The 18,082-nt window shown below is 39.0% G+C and overlaps 1 protein-coding gene across 1 annotated transcript in view; it reads left to right on the plus strand.

Annotated features, from left to right (window-relative positions):
- Positions 1-18,082, plus strand: part of ANO2 (anoctamin 2) — a gene marked incomplete at its 3' end in the record, with an annotated part of 170,124 nt that overhangs the window by 85,218 nt on the left and 66,824 nt on the right. Inside the window, exon 12 of the mRNA XM_079543930.1 lies at positions 12,650-12,733. Within this exon, the coding sequence (XP_079400056.1) occupies positions 12,650-12,733 (84 nt within the window). The remainder of the gene's footprint in view (positions 1-12,649; positions 12,734-18,082) is intronic.

The raw sequence follows: 18,082 nt of genomic DNA on the forward strand, positions 1-18,082 counted from the left end.
AGAAAGGGACCTGGGGGACCTGATGCTCAGCTGAACATGAGCTGACAGTGTGCTCAGGTGGCCAAGAGGGCCAATGCCATACTGGCCTGCATTAGAAATAGTGTGGCCAGCAGGAGTAGGGAGGTGATCATCCCCTCAACTCAACACTGGTGAGGCTGCACCTTCAGTTTTGGGCCCCTCACTACAAGAAAGACATTGAGGCCCTGGAGCGTGTCCAGAGAAGGGCAATGAAACTGGTTTGGAGCACAAGCTTTATGAGGAGCGGCTGAGGGAGCTAGGATTGTTTAGTCTGGAGAAGAGGAGGCTCAGGGGAGACCTCATTGCACTCTACGACTTCCTGAAGGGAGGATGTGATGAGGAGGGGTTTGGCCTCTTCTCCCAGGCAACAAACAGGACCCGAGGAAATGGCTGCAAGTTGTACCAGAGAAGGTTTAGGCTAGACATGAGGAAAAAATTTTTCAGAGAGTGTCCAGGCACTGGAATGGCCTGCCCAGAGAGGTCATGGAGTCACTGTCTCTGGCAATGTTCAAGAGGCGTCTGGATGAGGAGCTGCGAGATATGGTTTAGTAGCTTGTGGTAGCAGTGGTAATGAGAAGATGGTTGGACTACATGATCTTATAGGTTGTTTCCAACCTTGCGATTCTAAGATTCTATGATTGTTATTTATCTTATGATTTTTATTCCCAAAAAGTCACAGAAAGACTGAGCCAGAAAAACAATAAGGTGGAAGGAGAAATAGCTCTTCTCTCAATCTGCACAAAATACTAAACTCAGTGGAAGTTATTTGTGGAGGAACTTATGAAGTTGAGAAAGGATTTAAAAACTTTATAATGTTACTTAATGACAGCTGAAATGCACTCACCAGTGCTGAGTATGGAGACAGGATTATTTCCCTAGTCCTGCTCACCACTCCATTCCTGATACAAGCCAGGATGCCTTTGGCCTTCTTGGCCACCTGGGCACACTGTTGGCTCTTATTCAGCTGACTATCCATCAGTACAACAAAGTACCTTTTCATCAGGCAGCTTTCCAGCCACTCCTCCCCAGGCCTGTAGGGTTTCCTGTGGTTGTTTTGATCAGAATGCAGGACCTGACACTTGGCTTAGAAACTCATACAGTTTACAGATCTTTGAGTCTGGCCATCCAGCCAGTGTTTCATCCAGCAGAGTATATGCCCATCCAAACCATGGACAGCTATCTCCTCCATGAGGATGTTGTGGGGGACAGTGTCAAAGGCTTTACTTAAGTCCAGGTTGGCTATATCCTTCATCCACTAGGTGGGTCACCTTGTCATAGAATGAAATCAGGTTTGTCGAACAGGGTCTACCATTCATAAGCCCATGCTGACTGGGCCGATCCCTTGGTTGACCTTTAATTGGTCCATGATGGCTCCTGAGATTATCTGTTCCATAACCTTCCCCAACACCAAGATGACACTTATAGGTCTGTAGCTACCAGGATCATCTTTCTGGCTGTTTTTGAAGATGGGTGTTACATTTACTCTAGTTCACTGGGACATCCCTGGTTTGCCAGGACTGACAAAGAGTGATGGAGAGTGGTTTGGCAACCACATCTGCTGACTCCCTCAGCACTCTAGGGTGCAGTCTACCTGTTCCCATGGACTTGTGAGCATCCAGCTTTTGGAGCAGGTCCAAAATCATCTCATAGTGGATCATGCAGGGCCTATTCTGTTCCCCAGCCCTATCTAGCGGTGCAAGGGGCTGTGTGCCCTGGCAGGAACTAATCTTACTATTAAAGACTAAGGAAGGCATTATGTACCTCAGCCTTATCCTGATCCTTGGTTACTGTGTTGCCCTCAGTGTCCAACAGGGGCTGAAATTTCTTCTTAGCCCACCTCTTAGTATTGGTAATGTACTGTATGTACTCAGAGCCTGAGTGGTTTGCCCCTCCCCTTCTAAAATGCCAGAGTTTGAATGGGGAAGGGCTGCATTCCTGAGCTCACCCTTTTTCTGAATTGTTGCTGGGAGGGGTGACTTAATTCCTCTTTCTTTGTCATCTTATTCTATATTGCCTGTATCTCAAATAAAGGCTCCATCATCACCTTTGTTTTACACACCACCATTAGCTACACATTTTGCCAGTGATGAAGAAGAGCCTCCATTCTATGCTTGTAAAAAATCTGTTGCCATTACTGAAAGGCACCATCCACCACCTCACTGTGATAACATCCCCTGTTTGGTCTTCATAAACATTCAGCAATTGCCAATGAATGTTAATAGGTACAGTTTTTCCCACATGGAGGAATTCAGTTGCACACTTTTGCTTCATATGCACTTCTATATTGGGTGCTATTTTGTTATACCATCTCTTTGCTGTCATCTCTTGCATGGCAAAAGAAATGCAACCTAATATTGTTTGGAAAGTTTAACCTCTCCTACCAATATTTGCCTCTTACATTATGGATTAGCATAGCAAAATAGGAAGCATTACTTTTGGAACTGTTGCAATTTAAAGAGTTAATGATGCGACAGTCCTACCTACCCTCGGAAGAAAGTGTGGAGGGGGGGGGAGGAATGTGGGGTGGAAGGAAGAATCAAAAACCTGATTGAGATAGGAGATACTGATCTATTAAAAGGAATGTGAGATAATACAGAATAATTAAGGGTAATAAATCTAAACAAACAAAAAATAAAACAGGAGGAGAGAGAGAAAATTAATCCAAATATTTATCAGCAGGCTCTCCATCCCTTACCTCCTGGAAAGAGACCAGAGAGCTCTTCCCCTGTCACTCAGAATCAGAAGGTTCCTAGAAAATGCAGTACATCCTCATATATCTTTCCTTTGGACAATCAGGTGTATCTTCTCTTTGGAAACTCAGAACTCATGTGAGACTGCTAGAAATAAACAAAAAGCACCGCTCCACAGTGCACTGTGTTTTCTGCACCCAACAGCCTGTCACATGATATTATGATACGGAATACTGATAAAACCAGCCTTTGTACTCTGCAGTACAAAGCAATTTTGGCATTTGTTTGTGTAGGTTTATGTAAAAAACTTGTGATCTGTACTTTGTTAACTAATAGTCCCTTATACAATAATGGAATTCTCAATATATTTGATTGTATGCTTACCATAACATGTTCAAATATGAGTGTGTTAAGGTAAATGTCTTGAAATGAGATTTTCAAAGAAATCTGAGAATTAGATATTCTGATTCCATTGTACCTTCTACAGAATAAGGGGAAGGAGCTTTCTTAGACCTCAATAGCTCAACAGTTCTCTGCTGTCTGTAGATAGAAATGCCATCTGTACATTCTTGCTATCAATTCTGGCATCTCATCTGTGATGTGAATCTACTGACTAAAGCTGCAGGAAAGTAATTCCAGAAATAAACTGGGCAGTGTTTGTAGTGAGGCAACAAATAAATGATATGAGTTTTTAAAGGGCACTGAGCAGAAGAAGGGAAGAATCACACAAGGGTTGGAAGAGACCTCTGGAGATTATCTAGTAAACCCCCTTTCTTAAGCATGTTCCCTACAGCAAGTTACACAGTAATTTCCTGTGTGTTCCAGTTTGTGTCCCTTACCCCCCTTGTTCTGTCCTTGAGCATCACTGAAAAAAAAATGTGGCACCATTTCTTGACACTTGCTCTTTAAATATTTATGAGAAATTTTGGTAAGATCTCCTCTCAGTCTTCTCTTCTTCAGTCTCAGCAGTCCCAGGTCTATTAGCCTTTCCTCATAAGAAAAATGCTCCAGGCCCCTAATTATTTTTGTAATCTTTGTCTGGTCTCTCTCGAGCACTTCCCTGTTTTTCTTGAACTGGGGAACCCAGAACTGGACACAGCACTCCGGATGTGGCCTCACCAAGGCAGAGTAGGTGTGGTTAACCTCCCTTGACTGTGTTCTTTTGGCCATGCTCCTTTTACAAGAGGCATTTGTATAGCTGAAACAAATTAATAAAACCTGGAAAAAAATATTTATGTTCAAAAACAGATTTTCAGTTCAGATAAGCTGTAGGATCTGTACCTCTTCATATTAGTTATGAGCCAATGCTCCAAACTGGATCATAGTTCAACTTGAAAAGTTCACAAGGGTTTGGAAATGCAGCTTTGTGGCTGGTTTTTTTTTTTTGTTTTTTTTGGGGTTTTTTTTGTTTTTTTTTTTTTATGATATGTTTGCAATGTTTGTTTTAGTGGAGATTTCTCATGCAGTAGAACAAATAATTTAAAACATAAGTTCCCATAACACAATTAGAGTGGCATCTGGCTTCAAACTTAAAATTCTTGTTACAAACAAAAGTATTTCAATGGGTTACATTTGGATCAAATGTAATAGTGAGAAATAAATGGTGCTGTATTCTACCACAGTTTCCTACAAAGCATGGTATTTTGATATTACAATGGCAGCATATGTTTTTTGGCTCCAGTTTAAGGGCACTTAAAAATCTGCAGGTACATTTCAAAATACATGTAGTACAAAATACATGGAAAACTCTGAAAGTATTGCCTCCTATTTATTTCCATGGAAATTACAACAGATACAAAGAGCACAATGACACTATTTGATAAAGCAAATTATCAGCTACGAAACTATTTTTCAACATAGTCACCATCATTAGCTATGTATGGCACACTTGTAAAAATCTGCACCAATGGATGTGATCCACTGTTTCTCACCTGCTAATAAAATGTTGCCCCTGCAGTCCATCTTTCATTGGTGAGCACAAATGGAAGTCAGGAGCTAAATCCAGATCATATGGTAGGTGGGGTAGGACAGTCCAGACAAGATTGCCAATATGCTCCCATGTCTTCAAATCAGCACTGAGCCTGGCATTATTTTATTGCAAGAGGATGATTGTCCCAGGCCTGATTCTGGATATTCGAGCCTTCAGCTTAGTCATAATCACAGTAAAGTGAGTAGAATTGATGGTTTTTCAGGGTTCCTGGAAATTCAGAAGAATCTCCTTCTTACTTTCCCAAAAGACAGTGCACATCATTTTACCTACTAAAGGCTGCATCTTGAGCTATTTCTGTTCCTGTGTGAGCATTTGTGGGGCCCACCTGGTGCAAACTTATATCTATTCCAATACTGTCATTGTTTCCAGTGCACTGAAGCTGATATTCAGCTCCATACACAGTTCCATGGTCATAATCTACTGATTTGCATGGAATAGGTGATAGAGACATTCTTCGTTTTGTAATGTGACAACAGTGCATGGTCATCTGGGACATGGCTTGTCTTTCATGTCATTGTTGCTACTGCTAAAATGCACCATCTACCACCTCACTGCACTCATGTCCACTGTTTGGTCTCCATAAACATTCATCAAGCATCACTGAATGTCAATGGGTTCTTTTCTGTATGAAGAAATTCGAACTCTACATCTTTGCTTCAGACATACTCCCATGTCAGACAACACTTTATCAGACTATTTCTCTGCTGGTATTTGTTTCATGGCAACAAAATTCAACAGAATATTGGTAGAAAGGTTCATCCTCTACTGCCATACCATCAACATCCCCCTGTGACATTGTGGGTCAACATAATAAAATAGAAATCATTACTTTTGGAGCAAGCCTTACAGTCACATACAGATATATGGTTCAAAAATACTATGGTCTTGATTTACAATGCATTATATCTGCTTATCTATATAAAATACACATTTCCACAATATACATAATATTTTTTAAAGTTATTTTTATATGATTGCTTTATTTTTAAAGGATCCATTGCCTTGAGAGTTGCTGGCAACACTGCAGCACATAAGCCTTAAGATGATGAAGCTGCTGGGGGAAATAGGAAAGGGCAATGGGGAAATATTTAAAAGGAATAAAAGAGTTGTTCTTTAAGGAAGTGACAAGACTAGCTGCCCAGCTGAAGTGCCTCTACACCAATGCATGCAGCTTGGAAAATAAACAGAGGAGCTGGAAGCGGCTGTGCTACTAGAAAACCACGGTATAGTTGCCATCATTGAAACCTGGTGGGATGATGCCCATGACCGTAGAGTGGCTATTGACAGTTACAAGCTGTTCAGAATTGACAGGCAAGTAAGGAGGGGAGGAGGTGTTGCTATCTACATTGGGAAAGGAATAGAATGTGAAGAGCTGTCGCTAAACAATAGTCACAAGCAAGTTGAAAGCCAATGGATCACAGATAGAGACCGAGGTGGCAAAGGGAGACTTGTGATTGGTTTCTAATACAGGCCACCAGATCAGTCAGAGCTTGTCGATGAGGCCTTCTACCTCCAGGTGTAGGAGGCATTGTGACTGCAAGCGCTCATCCTTCTGGCAGACTTCAACCAGCCAGATATCTGCTGGAAAAGTAGCATGGAGACCTGCAGGCAAGCCAAGAGGTTCCTGAAATACATTGGGGATAACTTCCTGAGTTGAATAATTGAATAATCCCAGAGGGGGAATACTGGACCTGCTGTTCACCGCAGCAAATGATCAATAGATTGGTAACATCAGGATAGGAGGCTGTCTGGGCTGTAGTGACCATGCCACTATTGAGTTCAAGCTCCAGAGGGATATGAGACAGGCAAAGAGTAGAATTAGAATGCTAAATTTCGGGGAAGCTAACAGCTAGCTCTTCAGGGAGTTAGTAACAAAACCCCCTGGAAACTGTTCTCATATGCAGAGTGGAGCTGGCAGATCTTCAAAGAAGCTTTCCTCAGCATACAAGAGCTCTATATTTCCAGGTGTAGCAAGTCAGGACAGAAAACAAGAGGCTGGTGTGGCTGAAATGGGATCTGCTGGTCAAACTGAAGAGCAAGAAGAAAATGCACAGGCAGTGGAAACAGGGACAGGTACCGTGAGAAGACTATGAGAAAGCTGCTGGGGTGTGTAGGAATGAGATCAGGAAAGCCAATGCCCAGTTTGAACTATATTTGGCAGGGGATGCCAAGAAGAACAAGAAAGGCTTCTACAGGTACCTCAATCAGAAAAGAACAGTCTAGAAAAGCGTAATCTGCCCAATGAGTGACACAGGCAAGCTGGTAACAACAGACAAGAAGAAGAATTAACAACAGTTTTGCTTCAGTCTTCTCTGATAACTTCTTGCCACACAGCTTTCAAATATTTGGTTTGATAGGAGGGGATCAGGGATGCAATGTCCCTCCCACTGTAAGAGAAGATCAGGTTCATGACCACATAAGGAACCTGAACATCCATAAGTCTATGGGTCCCAGTGACATGCAACCCAGAATCCTGAGGGAATTAGCTGATGTAGTCGCCAAGCCACTCTCAATGATATTAGGAAAATCATGGCAATAGGTGAAGTCCCTGGTGACTGAAAAAAAGGAAACTTTAGACCCATTTTTAAGAAGGGTAAAAAGGATGATCCTGGGAATCCACCATCAGTCCCACCTACGTGCCAGGAAAAATCATGGAGCAGGTCCTCCTGGAATTTATGATAAGACACATGGAAGATATAGAGGTGATATGGGAGAACAAGCGTGGCTTCACCAAGGGCAAATCCTGTCTGATCAACCAAGTGGCCTTTTTATGATGGTGTCATTGCATCAGTGGACCAGTGAAGAGCCACTATCTGGACTTCATAAGGCCTTCAACACAGTACTCCACAACATCTTTCTCTCCAGATTGGAAAGATATGGATTTGATGGGTGGACTGTTCAGTGGATGAAGAACTGACTGCAGGATTGAGTCTAAAGAGCAGTGGTCAATGGCTCATTGTGTAGATGGAGGTCAGTGATGAGTGGTGTCCCCCAGGGGTCAGTGCTACCAATAATCTTTAATATCTTCATCAGTGACATTGATGACAGTGGGGCTGAGTGCACCCTCAGCAAGTTTGCTGATGACACCAAGCAGTGGGATGTGATTGACACACCAGAGGGATGGAATCCCATTCAGAGGGTTCTAGGCAGGCTTGAATAGTGGGCCCAGGTGAATCTCATGAGGTTCAACAAATCTAAATGAAAGATCTTGCACCTAAGTCAAGGCAACCTTCGCTACCAGTACAATCTGTAGGATGAAAGAATTGAGTGCAACCCTACCGAAAAGGATCTGGGGGTACTGGTGGATGGGAAGCTGTACATGAGCCAGCAATGTGCCTTTACAGCCCAGAAAGCCCAGGAAGTATCCTTGTCTGCATCAAAAGAAGCATGGCCAGCAGGTTGAAGAAGGTGAACCTGCCCCTCTACTTTGCACTTGGTGAAGCCTCACCTGGTGTACTGTGGAGTCCTCATTACAGGAGATACGTGGACCTGTTGGAGCATGTTAAGAGAAGAGCCACAAAAATGATCTAAGAAATGGAACACCGCTCCTATGAGGACAGGCTGAAATATCTGGTGCTGTTCATACTGGAGAAGAGGAGGCTCTGAGGTGACCTCATAGCATCCTTTCAGTACCTGAAGGGAGCTAGAAAAAAGAAGAGGACAGACTCTTTACCAGGGTCTGTGGTGATAGAACAATAGGAAATGGCTTCAAGCTCAAAGAGGGTAGAATTAGGTTGGCCATAAGGAAAAAGTCTTTTACAGCAAGGGTAGTGAGGCACTGCAACAAGTTGCCTAGAGATGTGGTTGATGCCCTGTCCCTGGAGACTGCCAAGAGAAGGCTGGGTCAAGCCCTGGACAACCTGATTTAGCTAGGCACGTCTCTGTTCACTGCAGGGGAGCTGGACTAGATAACCTCTAAATGTCCCTACCAACTCTAAGGATTCTATTTGTGTTACTTTAGAAGAACTTGTGCTTGTTCATTAACTTTCAACATTTCTAGACTTACAATAATGGTATTCAAGCTTATTTAAACTTGTGTATTAATTTTTCATAAATGAGTTTATTGGACTAGTGATTTGGTCTAAAAAGACTGTGAGCATCTGCCGATGATGATCTGTTCACAAATGTTGAGATAAAAAATAAATCTTCCTTGGATGAGCATCCCATTACTAAGACAGTCTAAATGGGTCTTTGGTGTAAAATATAATCTTTTCCTTCTATTCCCTTCCAACTTCCCACTATGTCATCATCAGAAGTAATAGGGGGTTTTTAACCCTTGATTTGTAATAGTTAACCCTTTTGCAATGGAGAACTTCAAGGCTCTTTGTTCTACTCATTCCAAGTTTCCATCTTGGAGCATCAGTTGTATAATTTCAGCAATTTTTTCAGTGAGTATTTGTGAATGCCTTCTTTTTAATCAGTGTTCACCACTTTTCCGCACTGCTTGCATTCAACAAATTAGGACAAGGCTGTTGAATGGGTTCTCACTTTTTCTTAGACTTTCCTTAAGGAGTAAAACCAAAGCAGTGTGCTGACTTTCTTTTTAGCCTGTTAATCTGGGATGTTTTTCTATTTTTAATTAGCTGCTCAAATGCATTTGTCATGAACATTTTGTAGAATTCTGTTATCACTTTCTTTCTAAATCACAGAGAAATTCAGGATTTTCTTTAGATTCAAATTTTCTTTAGATATTCTTGTACTGGATCATTACATGCATAACTTTAATTAGCAATGTATAGTGGACAAGTACATTGTGTTTGAGACAAATGCCAGAGATCATTATCAGGGAAAATTCCCACTGACATCCATATGGGTTTTGTCTGAGTAAAAATTTTGTAACTTGGCTTTTTGTTTTAGAGGATTGGAATCATCTTTTTTTTTTAATCTGATCACTCATTTGGCCTCCAAGTACCTTGGCTAGCTTGATTTTCAGTAAATGTCTGAAAGCTGTACTGGTACACTTCCAGCATCATAGGATTCATATTTATCCTTATATGTGTATTTGGACTTCTTCAAGTCATCACAGCTATTTCTGGTTCATTGTCCTAATTGTAGAACTCTTCCCATTTTCAAACAAGAACTGATTCTGAATCCTGCTATTTTTACAGCGGAGAGTTGAACTTTTCCTTTATATCCATGTATATATAATCAAAATTTAGTTCAAATATCTCTAGATCTGTATTATAAAGTATTGTTTCATTAGGTAGTCTCATAAAAAAATATATAGACACCTGCATTCCAGGAGGTCCTGTAGTCTCTTATTCAAGGGTAAGATAACTTGGCAGATTCACAGAAAATAGATAAACTGTTCTGATCCAGATGTAAGTGTGAAATGCAGTTAAAGGACATTGAAATGGTTACTAGGAAATTAAACTAAACAAATTTTTAAAAAATTAAATTAAACATAACTTGACCAAATGTGAACACTAAAAAAAAACAACTGGCAATTGAAAAGAATTGCTATAGTGATTCCTGAGCTTCATTAACTGTGATGTTGATTTTTATGTGAAGCATAATTAGTGCAAAAGGACTCTGTGATCCTTAGGTCGGACATCAGGGGGAAATTCTTTACCCAGAGAGTGGTGAGGTGCTGGAACAGGCTGTCCAGAGAGGTTGTGGATGCCCCATCCTTGAAGGTATTCAAGGCCAGGCTGGATGGGGCCCTGGGCAGCCTGGTTTAGCATTAAATGTGGAGGTTGGTGGCCCTGCATGTGGCAAGGGGGTTGGAGATTCATGATCCTTGAGGTCCCTTCCAACCCTGGCCGTTCTGTGATTCTGTGATTCTGTGATGTTAAGTGATATTTGCGCTTTCAAAGCAGAGATCCACTGAATGTAGATCAATTGGTACCCTTTCTTGATTTCTTCTTGAATATATTTTATTAATCTGAATAGTATATGAAATTTGAAGTGTAAAACAAGCTACAGTGCTAGAGTTTACTTTAGATTTGTTTGATATACTATCATAATATATGATATATATATATAATTTTATATAAATATATTATAATGCATAATATAATATATAATAATATATTATAATATAATATATAATACCAAATATATGTAGTAGAGTTTCAGAGTCATATTTGTACTTGGATGTTAGAGAAAAGCTTCCTGCAAGCCTACCACATTACTAGATTCCCAGGGATTGGTAGAAAGCAAATATCAATCATGGGACTGCCTTTTAAGGCAGATATACAAACGATCTCTTCATAGAGGTAAAAAAGACATGGAAATGCTAATTTAAGACAGTCATTTAGATGTCAGTGTGTTCACATACCTGTTCTACGTGTCAGGACCAATCAATGATCAAGATGAATAACATTGGATCAGAGAGTCTATGAATTAGGGTGCAACAGAGAATGCTTGAGATGTTGCAAATTAGGAGAGAATGAAGAGTGTGTATATCGCCCAAGAGTACTTCTAAATTTCCAAGCAACCTGTGTCCTATTACCCATCAAGATTATTATTTTATTTTTTCCAAAGTACTCTTATTCTCTTGTTTCAGATTTATGAAAAAAATATTACTTTTTTTACTAGGCTGATAAACATATAAAAAAAACTATAGTAAGAGTAGTTTACATGACCAATGATACAGATCTGAAATGTATGTGATCGTGGTAGTCAAGGTCAGAAGGGGATACAGCAGTGTATGTTTTTTTTAGTCATGATACACTGGCATTTCAGAAAGGGCTCTGAGCAGTGGATATTTTTCCCACATAATCTCTGCAGTCATTCAGCACACTTCAGTTTTCCTCACTTAGCTTGCATCCCAGAGTTTAGCTTTTAACATTTAGATATGATTAGACTATGTTTTTAGCTAGTTTGAGTGGCAGAAGACCATATTCTTCTCAGCTTTTTCTTTATCTTGTTTTCTGCAGACCCCCTATCCTTCCCTTTGTTCTTCCCAAATTTTATATTGAAAGGATGCTGTCCTTTTTTTTCCTTCACTCTGCATCCCGTAACATATCCCACAGCACTAGGTAGTGATTCCCCTAGTCCAAAAGGAGATGCGGCACTGACTCATCTACATGGTTTAATTGTGAACAAGTGATGTGGAGTAATTTTCTTTTTTCTTGTCTTGTAACACACGGTGGGTTTAGAGGGAAGCGAATTTTTTTCTACCTCCTGAGTCACACCTCCTTTAGTCAGCAGGGGTCACTACAGTGATGAAGTCATTCAGGACTCGAATAATAGACAGCAGTTAGTTATCAAAAGCTTTCTTAACAACAACTAACAACAACAGCTACTTGAAAGTAAAATTGGCTAATTTGCTAATTATGATCAATAAGCTTTACAGGTAAGACAATTTTAGGCAATGGCTACTACAAAGAGTAAAAAAATAAAAGAAGATGAAGAGAAAAACTAGAAAACAAGGAAACACAGACAGACAGATATACAAATACAGCAAAGCAGAGCAGTTCACTGCTCCCTGATCAGTGATGTCTTGGTTTCAGGTGTTGATATTCGGTAGAGATGGGTTATAGGAGGTTGTGTTGTTCAGTTGACAGTAACTAAATACAACAGTATAAACTCTTACTTATAGTCTGAAGTGACTGAGCTACTTTTGGAGTGACAGCTTCTGGCTTTGGGATCTCAGCAGGACTTCCTTTATTCCTGCCTTTCAGGCCTTGCAAATTTAAGTCAGTGGACAAGAAGCAGCAGGGGGAGGCTAGCTTGTATGTCTTCACAGGATGAAACAGTACCATCTTTCTATTTCCTGTATCAAGCTGGTTTGATTTGCTCCCGTGTCAATCTTCAGCCAATCAACACTCCTGGTCCCTCCCTTTCAAACAACTTTAGAGAGACTTCCAAATGTAAAATTGTCTATATAATGGTGTTGATTACCTCATGTTGATTTGAAGTACTCCTTACCAGTCTTAGACATTTCCTGATCATAATGTTTATTCTCTTTATTCACCTTTCTTTTTTTTTTTTTTTTTTTTTTTAGGAGCATCCGAGACCAGAGTATGAAACCAAACTGCTGCAGAAAAAGCTGAAAAACAAAAACATGAATACAGAAAATACAAATGAAGTAAGTTGCAGCTTATTTTTTCTCTTACTCAACAGCCTAGGCTGTCTCTGGTCTTAACCTCTTTAATGATGTTGGTTAGCACCACGTCTAGCAAAACCTCACTTCTTGTTGGTCTGTCCAATACCTGAGCAAGGAAGCTATTGTCAACATGGATTTCTTGCAGCTTGCCATGTTGCTTTCCTACCAGATATCTAGATCGTTGAAATCACGCATCGGGATGAGAGCCTGGGAGTGTAATGCCTCTTGTAGCAGAAGAAGGCTTTGTCAACAATCTGCCTTGACCAGACAGCCTGTAGAAGACCATTACCATCACATGTCCTTTATTGGTCTGTTCCTTAATTTTAACCCACAGATGTACCAGTGCTTTTCACTTTAGAAGATCCTGAAAAGTTAGACATTAAATATGATGAGTACTGAATACTAGAATAGCCATTCCACCTTATTTTTTGAGATTTTAATCCTTTATTTCTCTGCCTTTGAATAGTTGTATGTTTTACCCATTGTAAGACTTACAAAAAGGTAGCTTTTGCATGGTTTCTTGATATTAAGGCATAGGCTTCCATGAGATCTCTGGCTTAGTAATTTCATCATTTTGGATATTAGTAATGGACATCCCCTATTATTGGGCTTTTCATCAAATAGAGATCTCTCTGCAGTTAAAGATTTCCTCATTTTATGTGAGTACACAGATGCCTGTGAAGTCTCAGTTTCATTGTCTTCTTTCACTGTCATACCATGACATAGATCTCTATGAATTTCTTGCCTAAATATATTTTGAGAACTAGTATAACTAAATCATTCATTTTGCACATAGCTGGTAAACAGCTGTAATTTGCTGTATGCTTTGTCAACAGTTTATGGACTGTTTTGGCCTGGTTCTGTGACTAGTGGGATGGAGGAATCAGTGGACCCATACCCCAGGAAAAGGAAAAGGGTAGGGAGATGGGCCTAAAAACAAAACAGCGGCAACCATCTGCAGAGAAATAAATTAACTTACTAAACGTGACATTGGAGTGCAAGACAACACATCATAGTACTATATAATAACAAATGAAGTTAATAAATAAAATGAGAATGTTTGAAAACCAAAGGCCTTACTCTGAGTAACTTGAGGCGATATGGCCTGGAGCACAGATGTGTTGGAAGGTTGAAAAAAAGAGGGATGTCTTATGATCTACGAGCAGTTTTATCTTTCCCTCTGAAGAGAAAACAAACAGAACTATGCAAAGTCCTCTGGGGTATGTAGTTCTCTTCTGAGAACCAGGTACCCAGAACTATCTACAGAACCAAAGCATTAATTCTTTTAACTCCCAGTGCAGTATATGATGTTATGGTGCAAAACACAGATAAAAAAAATCATAAAACCATGACAGCTCTGACACTAGTGGCTAAAAATTCTAATTACTTACCTAAAATGAAATCAGAAGTCTGCTGTTCCACAGCTGATGCTTTCAGGACAATTATGATGCTAAAATTATACTCTTGAGAATACTAAATTAGAGTTTACTTAGATGTATATTCCTGTGATACTACTTGTGTTTTTCCAGTATATTTGTCCCTCTGTTCTGGCAAGGATGTGACTAGTTTTACAGCAATAAATTGAGTTTTTGCGGAAATCTCATGTTTAGTACAATTTCATTCAGTGTCCTGAGTACGGATATAATTATGAGCTTTATCTAACTGAAGCCTAAGCTGCTTATTTACAAAAGTGATGCAGATCTTCCTATTAAAGTGAGTGGATGCCTTACTCCAGTTGTTGGAGGAGATGGTTCAACATGTATACCCAGAACAAGATTAAGACACCAAATGAGTCCAAATGTTCACCAAATGGTTTATTACAGGTTCTAAGCAGTTAAGGAATGCAGGGAAGACGGGGAGGTCAACAATCAGGAATCCTAGTAAACAGGTTATGATGTAGAGACAGTCACCATTAGGAGCCCAGTGATATCTTGCTGGTTTGAAGGGGGCTGCAGGCTGATCAGTGATGTCTTGTTGACCTGTACTGCTGCTGCTCAGTGGAGCACCACTACCTCTGAACTTTTTTTTTTTTAATTCTTCATTCTGCTCTCATGCATCTCTGGTTGCTCAAGGCAATAGCCTTCCCTCCAAGTGTGGGAGTGGAGTCAGCAATTGATCATGCAACAATCACATCCACTACCTGGGCTGTTGGACACGTGCTAACTCCATAGCAATCATTTTCTCCAAAATAAGTAATAGAGTCTGCAGTTACTGACTTACAATCGTATTGTGTCCAGTGAAAGACTAACAGATTACAGATTTATAGTGGTCTCAGATTAAATAATAAGACTCCTGAAGACTGCTAGATTTTGATTTAATGCCAATGCTTGAATAAGGAAAACTAGAGTATTTTCCCTTTCCTGTGTCTGGTTATAAACTCCTGTATCTGAGTACATTTTTTACCTTCCGTTGACCATGCTTATAGGGAAAATTGTATGCTATTGATCTCCAATGTTAAAACAGAAGCCTACATTTGGGACAAATTTACATAAATAGCTCGTGGAAACAACATTAAATTAAGATAGTTGCCAAGATGATTACGATATTATATTAATGCATGCAGCAATCGTGTCTGCATTTTTAAATACATTTACATTAAACTTCTTTGGGTATCTGCTCCCTGAAAAGCTGAAGAAGCCAGTTGAAACTGCTCATCTTTTTTAGCTATTATCACATTTAACTGAAAAAGACACTTGCCTGCTGATCTGTTAATTTTTATGATACACTTGATTTTGAAATAGGATGGCAAGCTGTTTGGAAGATCTTTCACATTGTGGTATTTCATGAAATAGGTAAACTTGAATTCTTAATTGACCATTCAAATCATTTTTATTGATGTCACCTGGGAATCATACAAATTAAGGAGGAAGAGACCCCATGTTTACTTATGCAATAATTGCTAGTAGTTTGAAGTTCAGGAACAGCTTGGTAGAATTTTTCACTTTAGAGCTGAAATTTGTAGTATTGATTGTTCTGATAAACTGAATGTTCAAGCAACTTAAATAACAAAATGACGGAATCTTTCAAAGAGACAGAAAAACAATATGTTTTTTTTCCCCTGGTAATTGTACATCAGTGGAAAGCAATGAAAGATCCCTATTAAAAGATTGCCTTATTCAAAGCTGCAAATGAGAATTGCAATAAAAGTGTACCACACAACATTTCTCATAGAAGAAATCCATCCTACTTGGGAATTCCTTAAAAAGTGTTGGTTAATTTCTGCCTACAGATTTAAGACATAAGTACTCTAAGGAGATGAACAATGTAAAAAAATACAGAAAAAAAAAATCTATTTTACATATTCATAATTGATCTACTTATGAATAAGCAAAATTGCTTCTGATAGGATCTTGACAACACCAAGAAAAGTATTCACAAGTAAACCAATAGTCGCGCACACACACAGATGAGTTGAACTCATCCACCTGGTGAAGGGGATCTTCAACTGTACAGCAACCCAGGGAATAACCTAGGTCCAAAAGATGTTCTTGCATCTCTGGCTGGCCCTTATATGAACCCAGGGTGGCTCCACCTTGGATCCACCCCTTCTGATCACATGGGGAGCACAGATGCAAACAATTTGCCTGTGCTCCCTAGGCCAGCTACACCCCTTCACCAGGTGCTCAATCACCAGATGAAGTTGTGACCTAACAGCTCCCTACAATGATTTATCAAAATTTTGAAATTTCAGGTTTAAGGTGTTTCAAAATACACTATGTAAGGAAAGAGTCTTTTTATGTTCGAATTTTTTGTAGAACAAGTATTCTGATATTAATTTTACACTTTTTGTCCTGGTGCATGCAACACATATTTAAAGGTATCAGAAAAGAAGTTTTACCAGGCCTTTTGAGGTAATGGATCTGTGACAATGATCAGATATGCTACCTTATCAATCCTCCCACACAGTTGCTAACATACAAAAAAGTTGTTTTATTTATTGGAGATTATTATTTATTGTAACTGTTTCATTACTTATGCTTTTCTGAAGGATAACTTACAAATACCATGCAAAACACCATTTCATGAAAGGAGATATTTTATCTTGACAAAAATGATTCTGAATAGTATGAAAATTAAAGCCAATATGATCTTCTTCGGCAGTAGTTTAAGGGCAAAATTATCAAATATAGAAATGTGGAATATGTGGCCTTAACTTATAGATAAAGCAAACAAAACAATTTCAAATAATTCTTATTTTTATTAGTTTTAACCATAAGGAAGCTATTGCTATTGTTTTCCTTTCACTGGATCTGTTGTCAATTAACTGGCAGCGTAGCAAATTGTAGTGTTCTTAAGGAAATATAATTTCAAGCTTGTGAGTTATAGTACTAGATATCATGAAGATCACAACAAAACTAGAGGAATGGCCTGCTATTCTCAAAACAATATTGACAGCAAATATGTTGCATGTGATAAATAAAAAATAACCTATAAATATTATTCCTTACTGGGATAAGATAAACTTGTAGAAACAAAGGGAATCAATTAGTAAATTATCATGTACTGAAGAACTTTGAGAGTTGAAGTGTTTTCTGTGTTTTCCACATCTTTTAAAAGAGCAACACAGAATTGTTTTTTCCTAAATTTTATAAAGTTTATAGAGTTCAGGATTTTTCTAGACATGAGTTCTAGCTTAGTCCATTGATGGAACAAGAGGATTTCATTGCAATTTCAACCAAATCATTTGTAGTTTTAAGCTATTTCAATAGCATGTTTAAGATTTGACCAAAGTTTCTTGTTCCTAAGATATTGCCAAATATTAAGTCCTCTTACTCTGCTAGATTCTGATGCGGCAATTCAATACAAATAGGAGTCCAGTAACAGTTGTGCAGTTCATGAATTGTTAGAAGTGAATTTTTAATTCTCTTGCAAATATTAGAATTGCTGACTCTATCTGCACATTATTACAATTTTAAACAAAAATCTAATTAATGTATTTGTTTATTGCTAGTTGCTTGAGGTGGACAAATAAAGATTCTATTGAACTTTTTTTCCCCCCAAGATCTGTGTGTCATAAAACATAACAAGTTTCACTGTGTTAAACTTTGGGCTAGATTCTGTAGTTTTTAGACAAATGTTTACAGTTTTTCTGTATAAAGCTTAAGTTAAGTCATTGCTCCAGAGTCATTCTGGAAATCCTGATGCAACTCTCCAGAGCCAACTTAGGGCTGAGTTTTGGAGAAACTGTAGTAGAAAAAAAAGGATGCATTGAATACATTCCAGTTGCATGTGTAGCTATAGTGCCTAAAGTAACTAAATGTCACTGTACAATTAACAAATATACAGTTGGAAGAGCAGTGTGGTTAGGATGGTATTTTACAGGTTTATAGT

Source organism: Tetrao urogallus (assembly GCF_951394365.1).
Source record: "Tetrao urogallus genome assembly, chromosome: 1".
Taxonomy (NCBI): Eukaryota; Metazoa; Chordata; class Aves; order Galliformes; family Phasianidae; genus Tetrao; species Tetrao urogallus.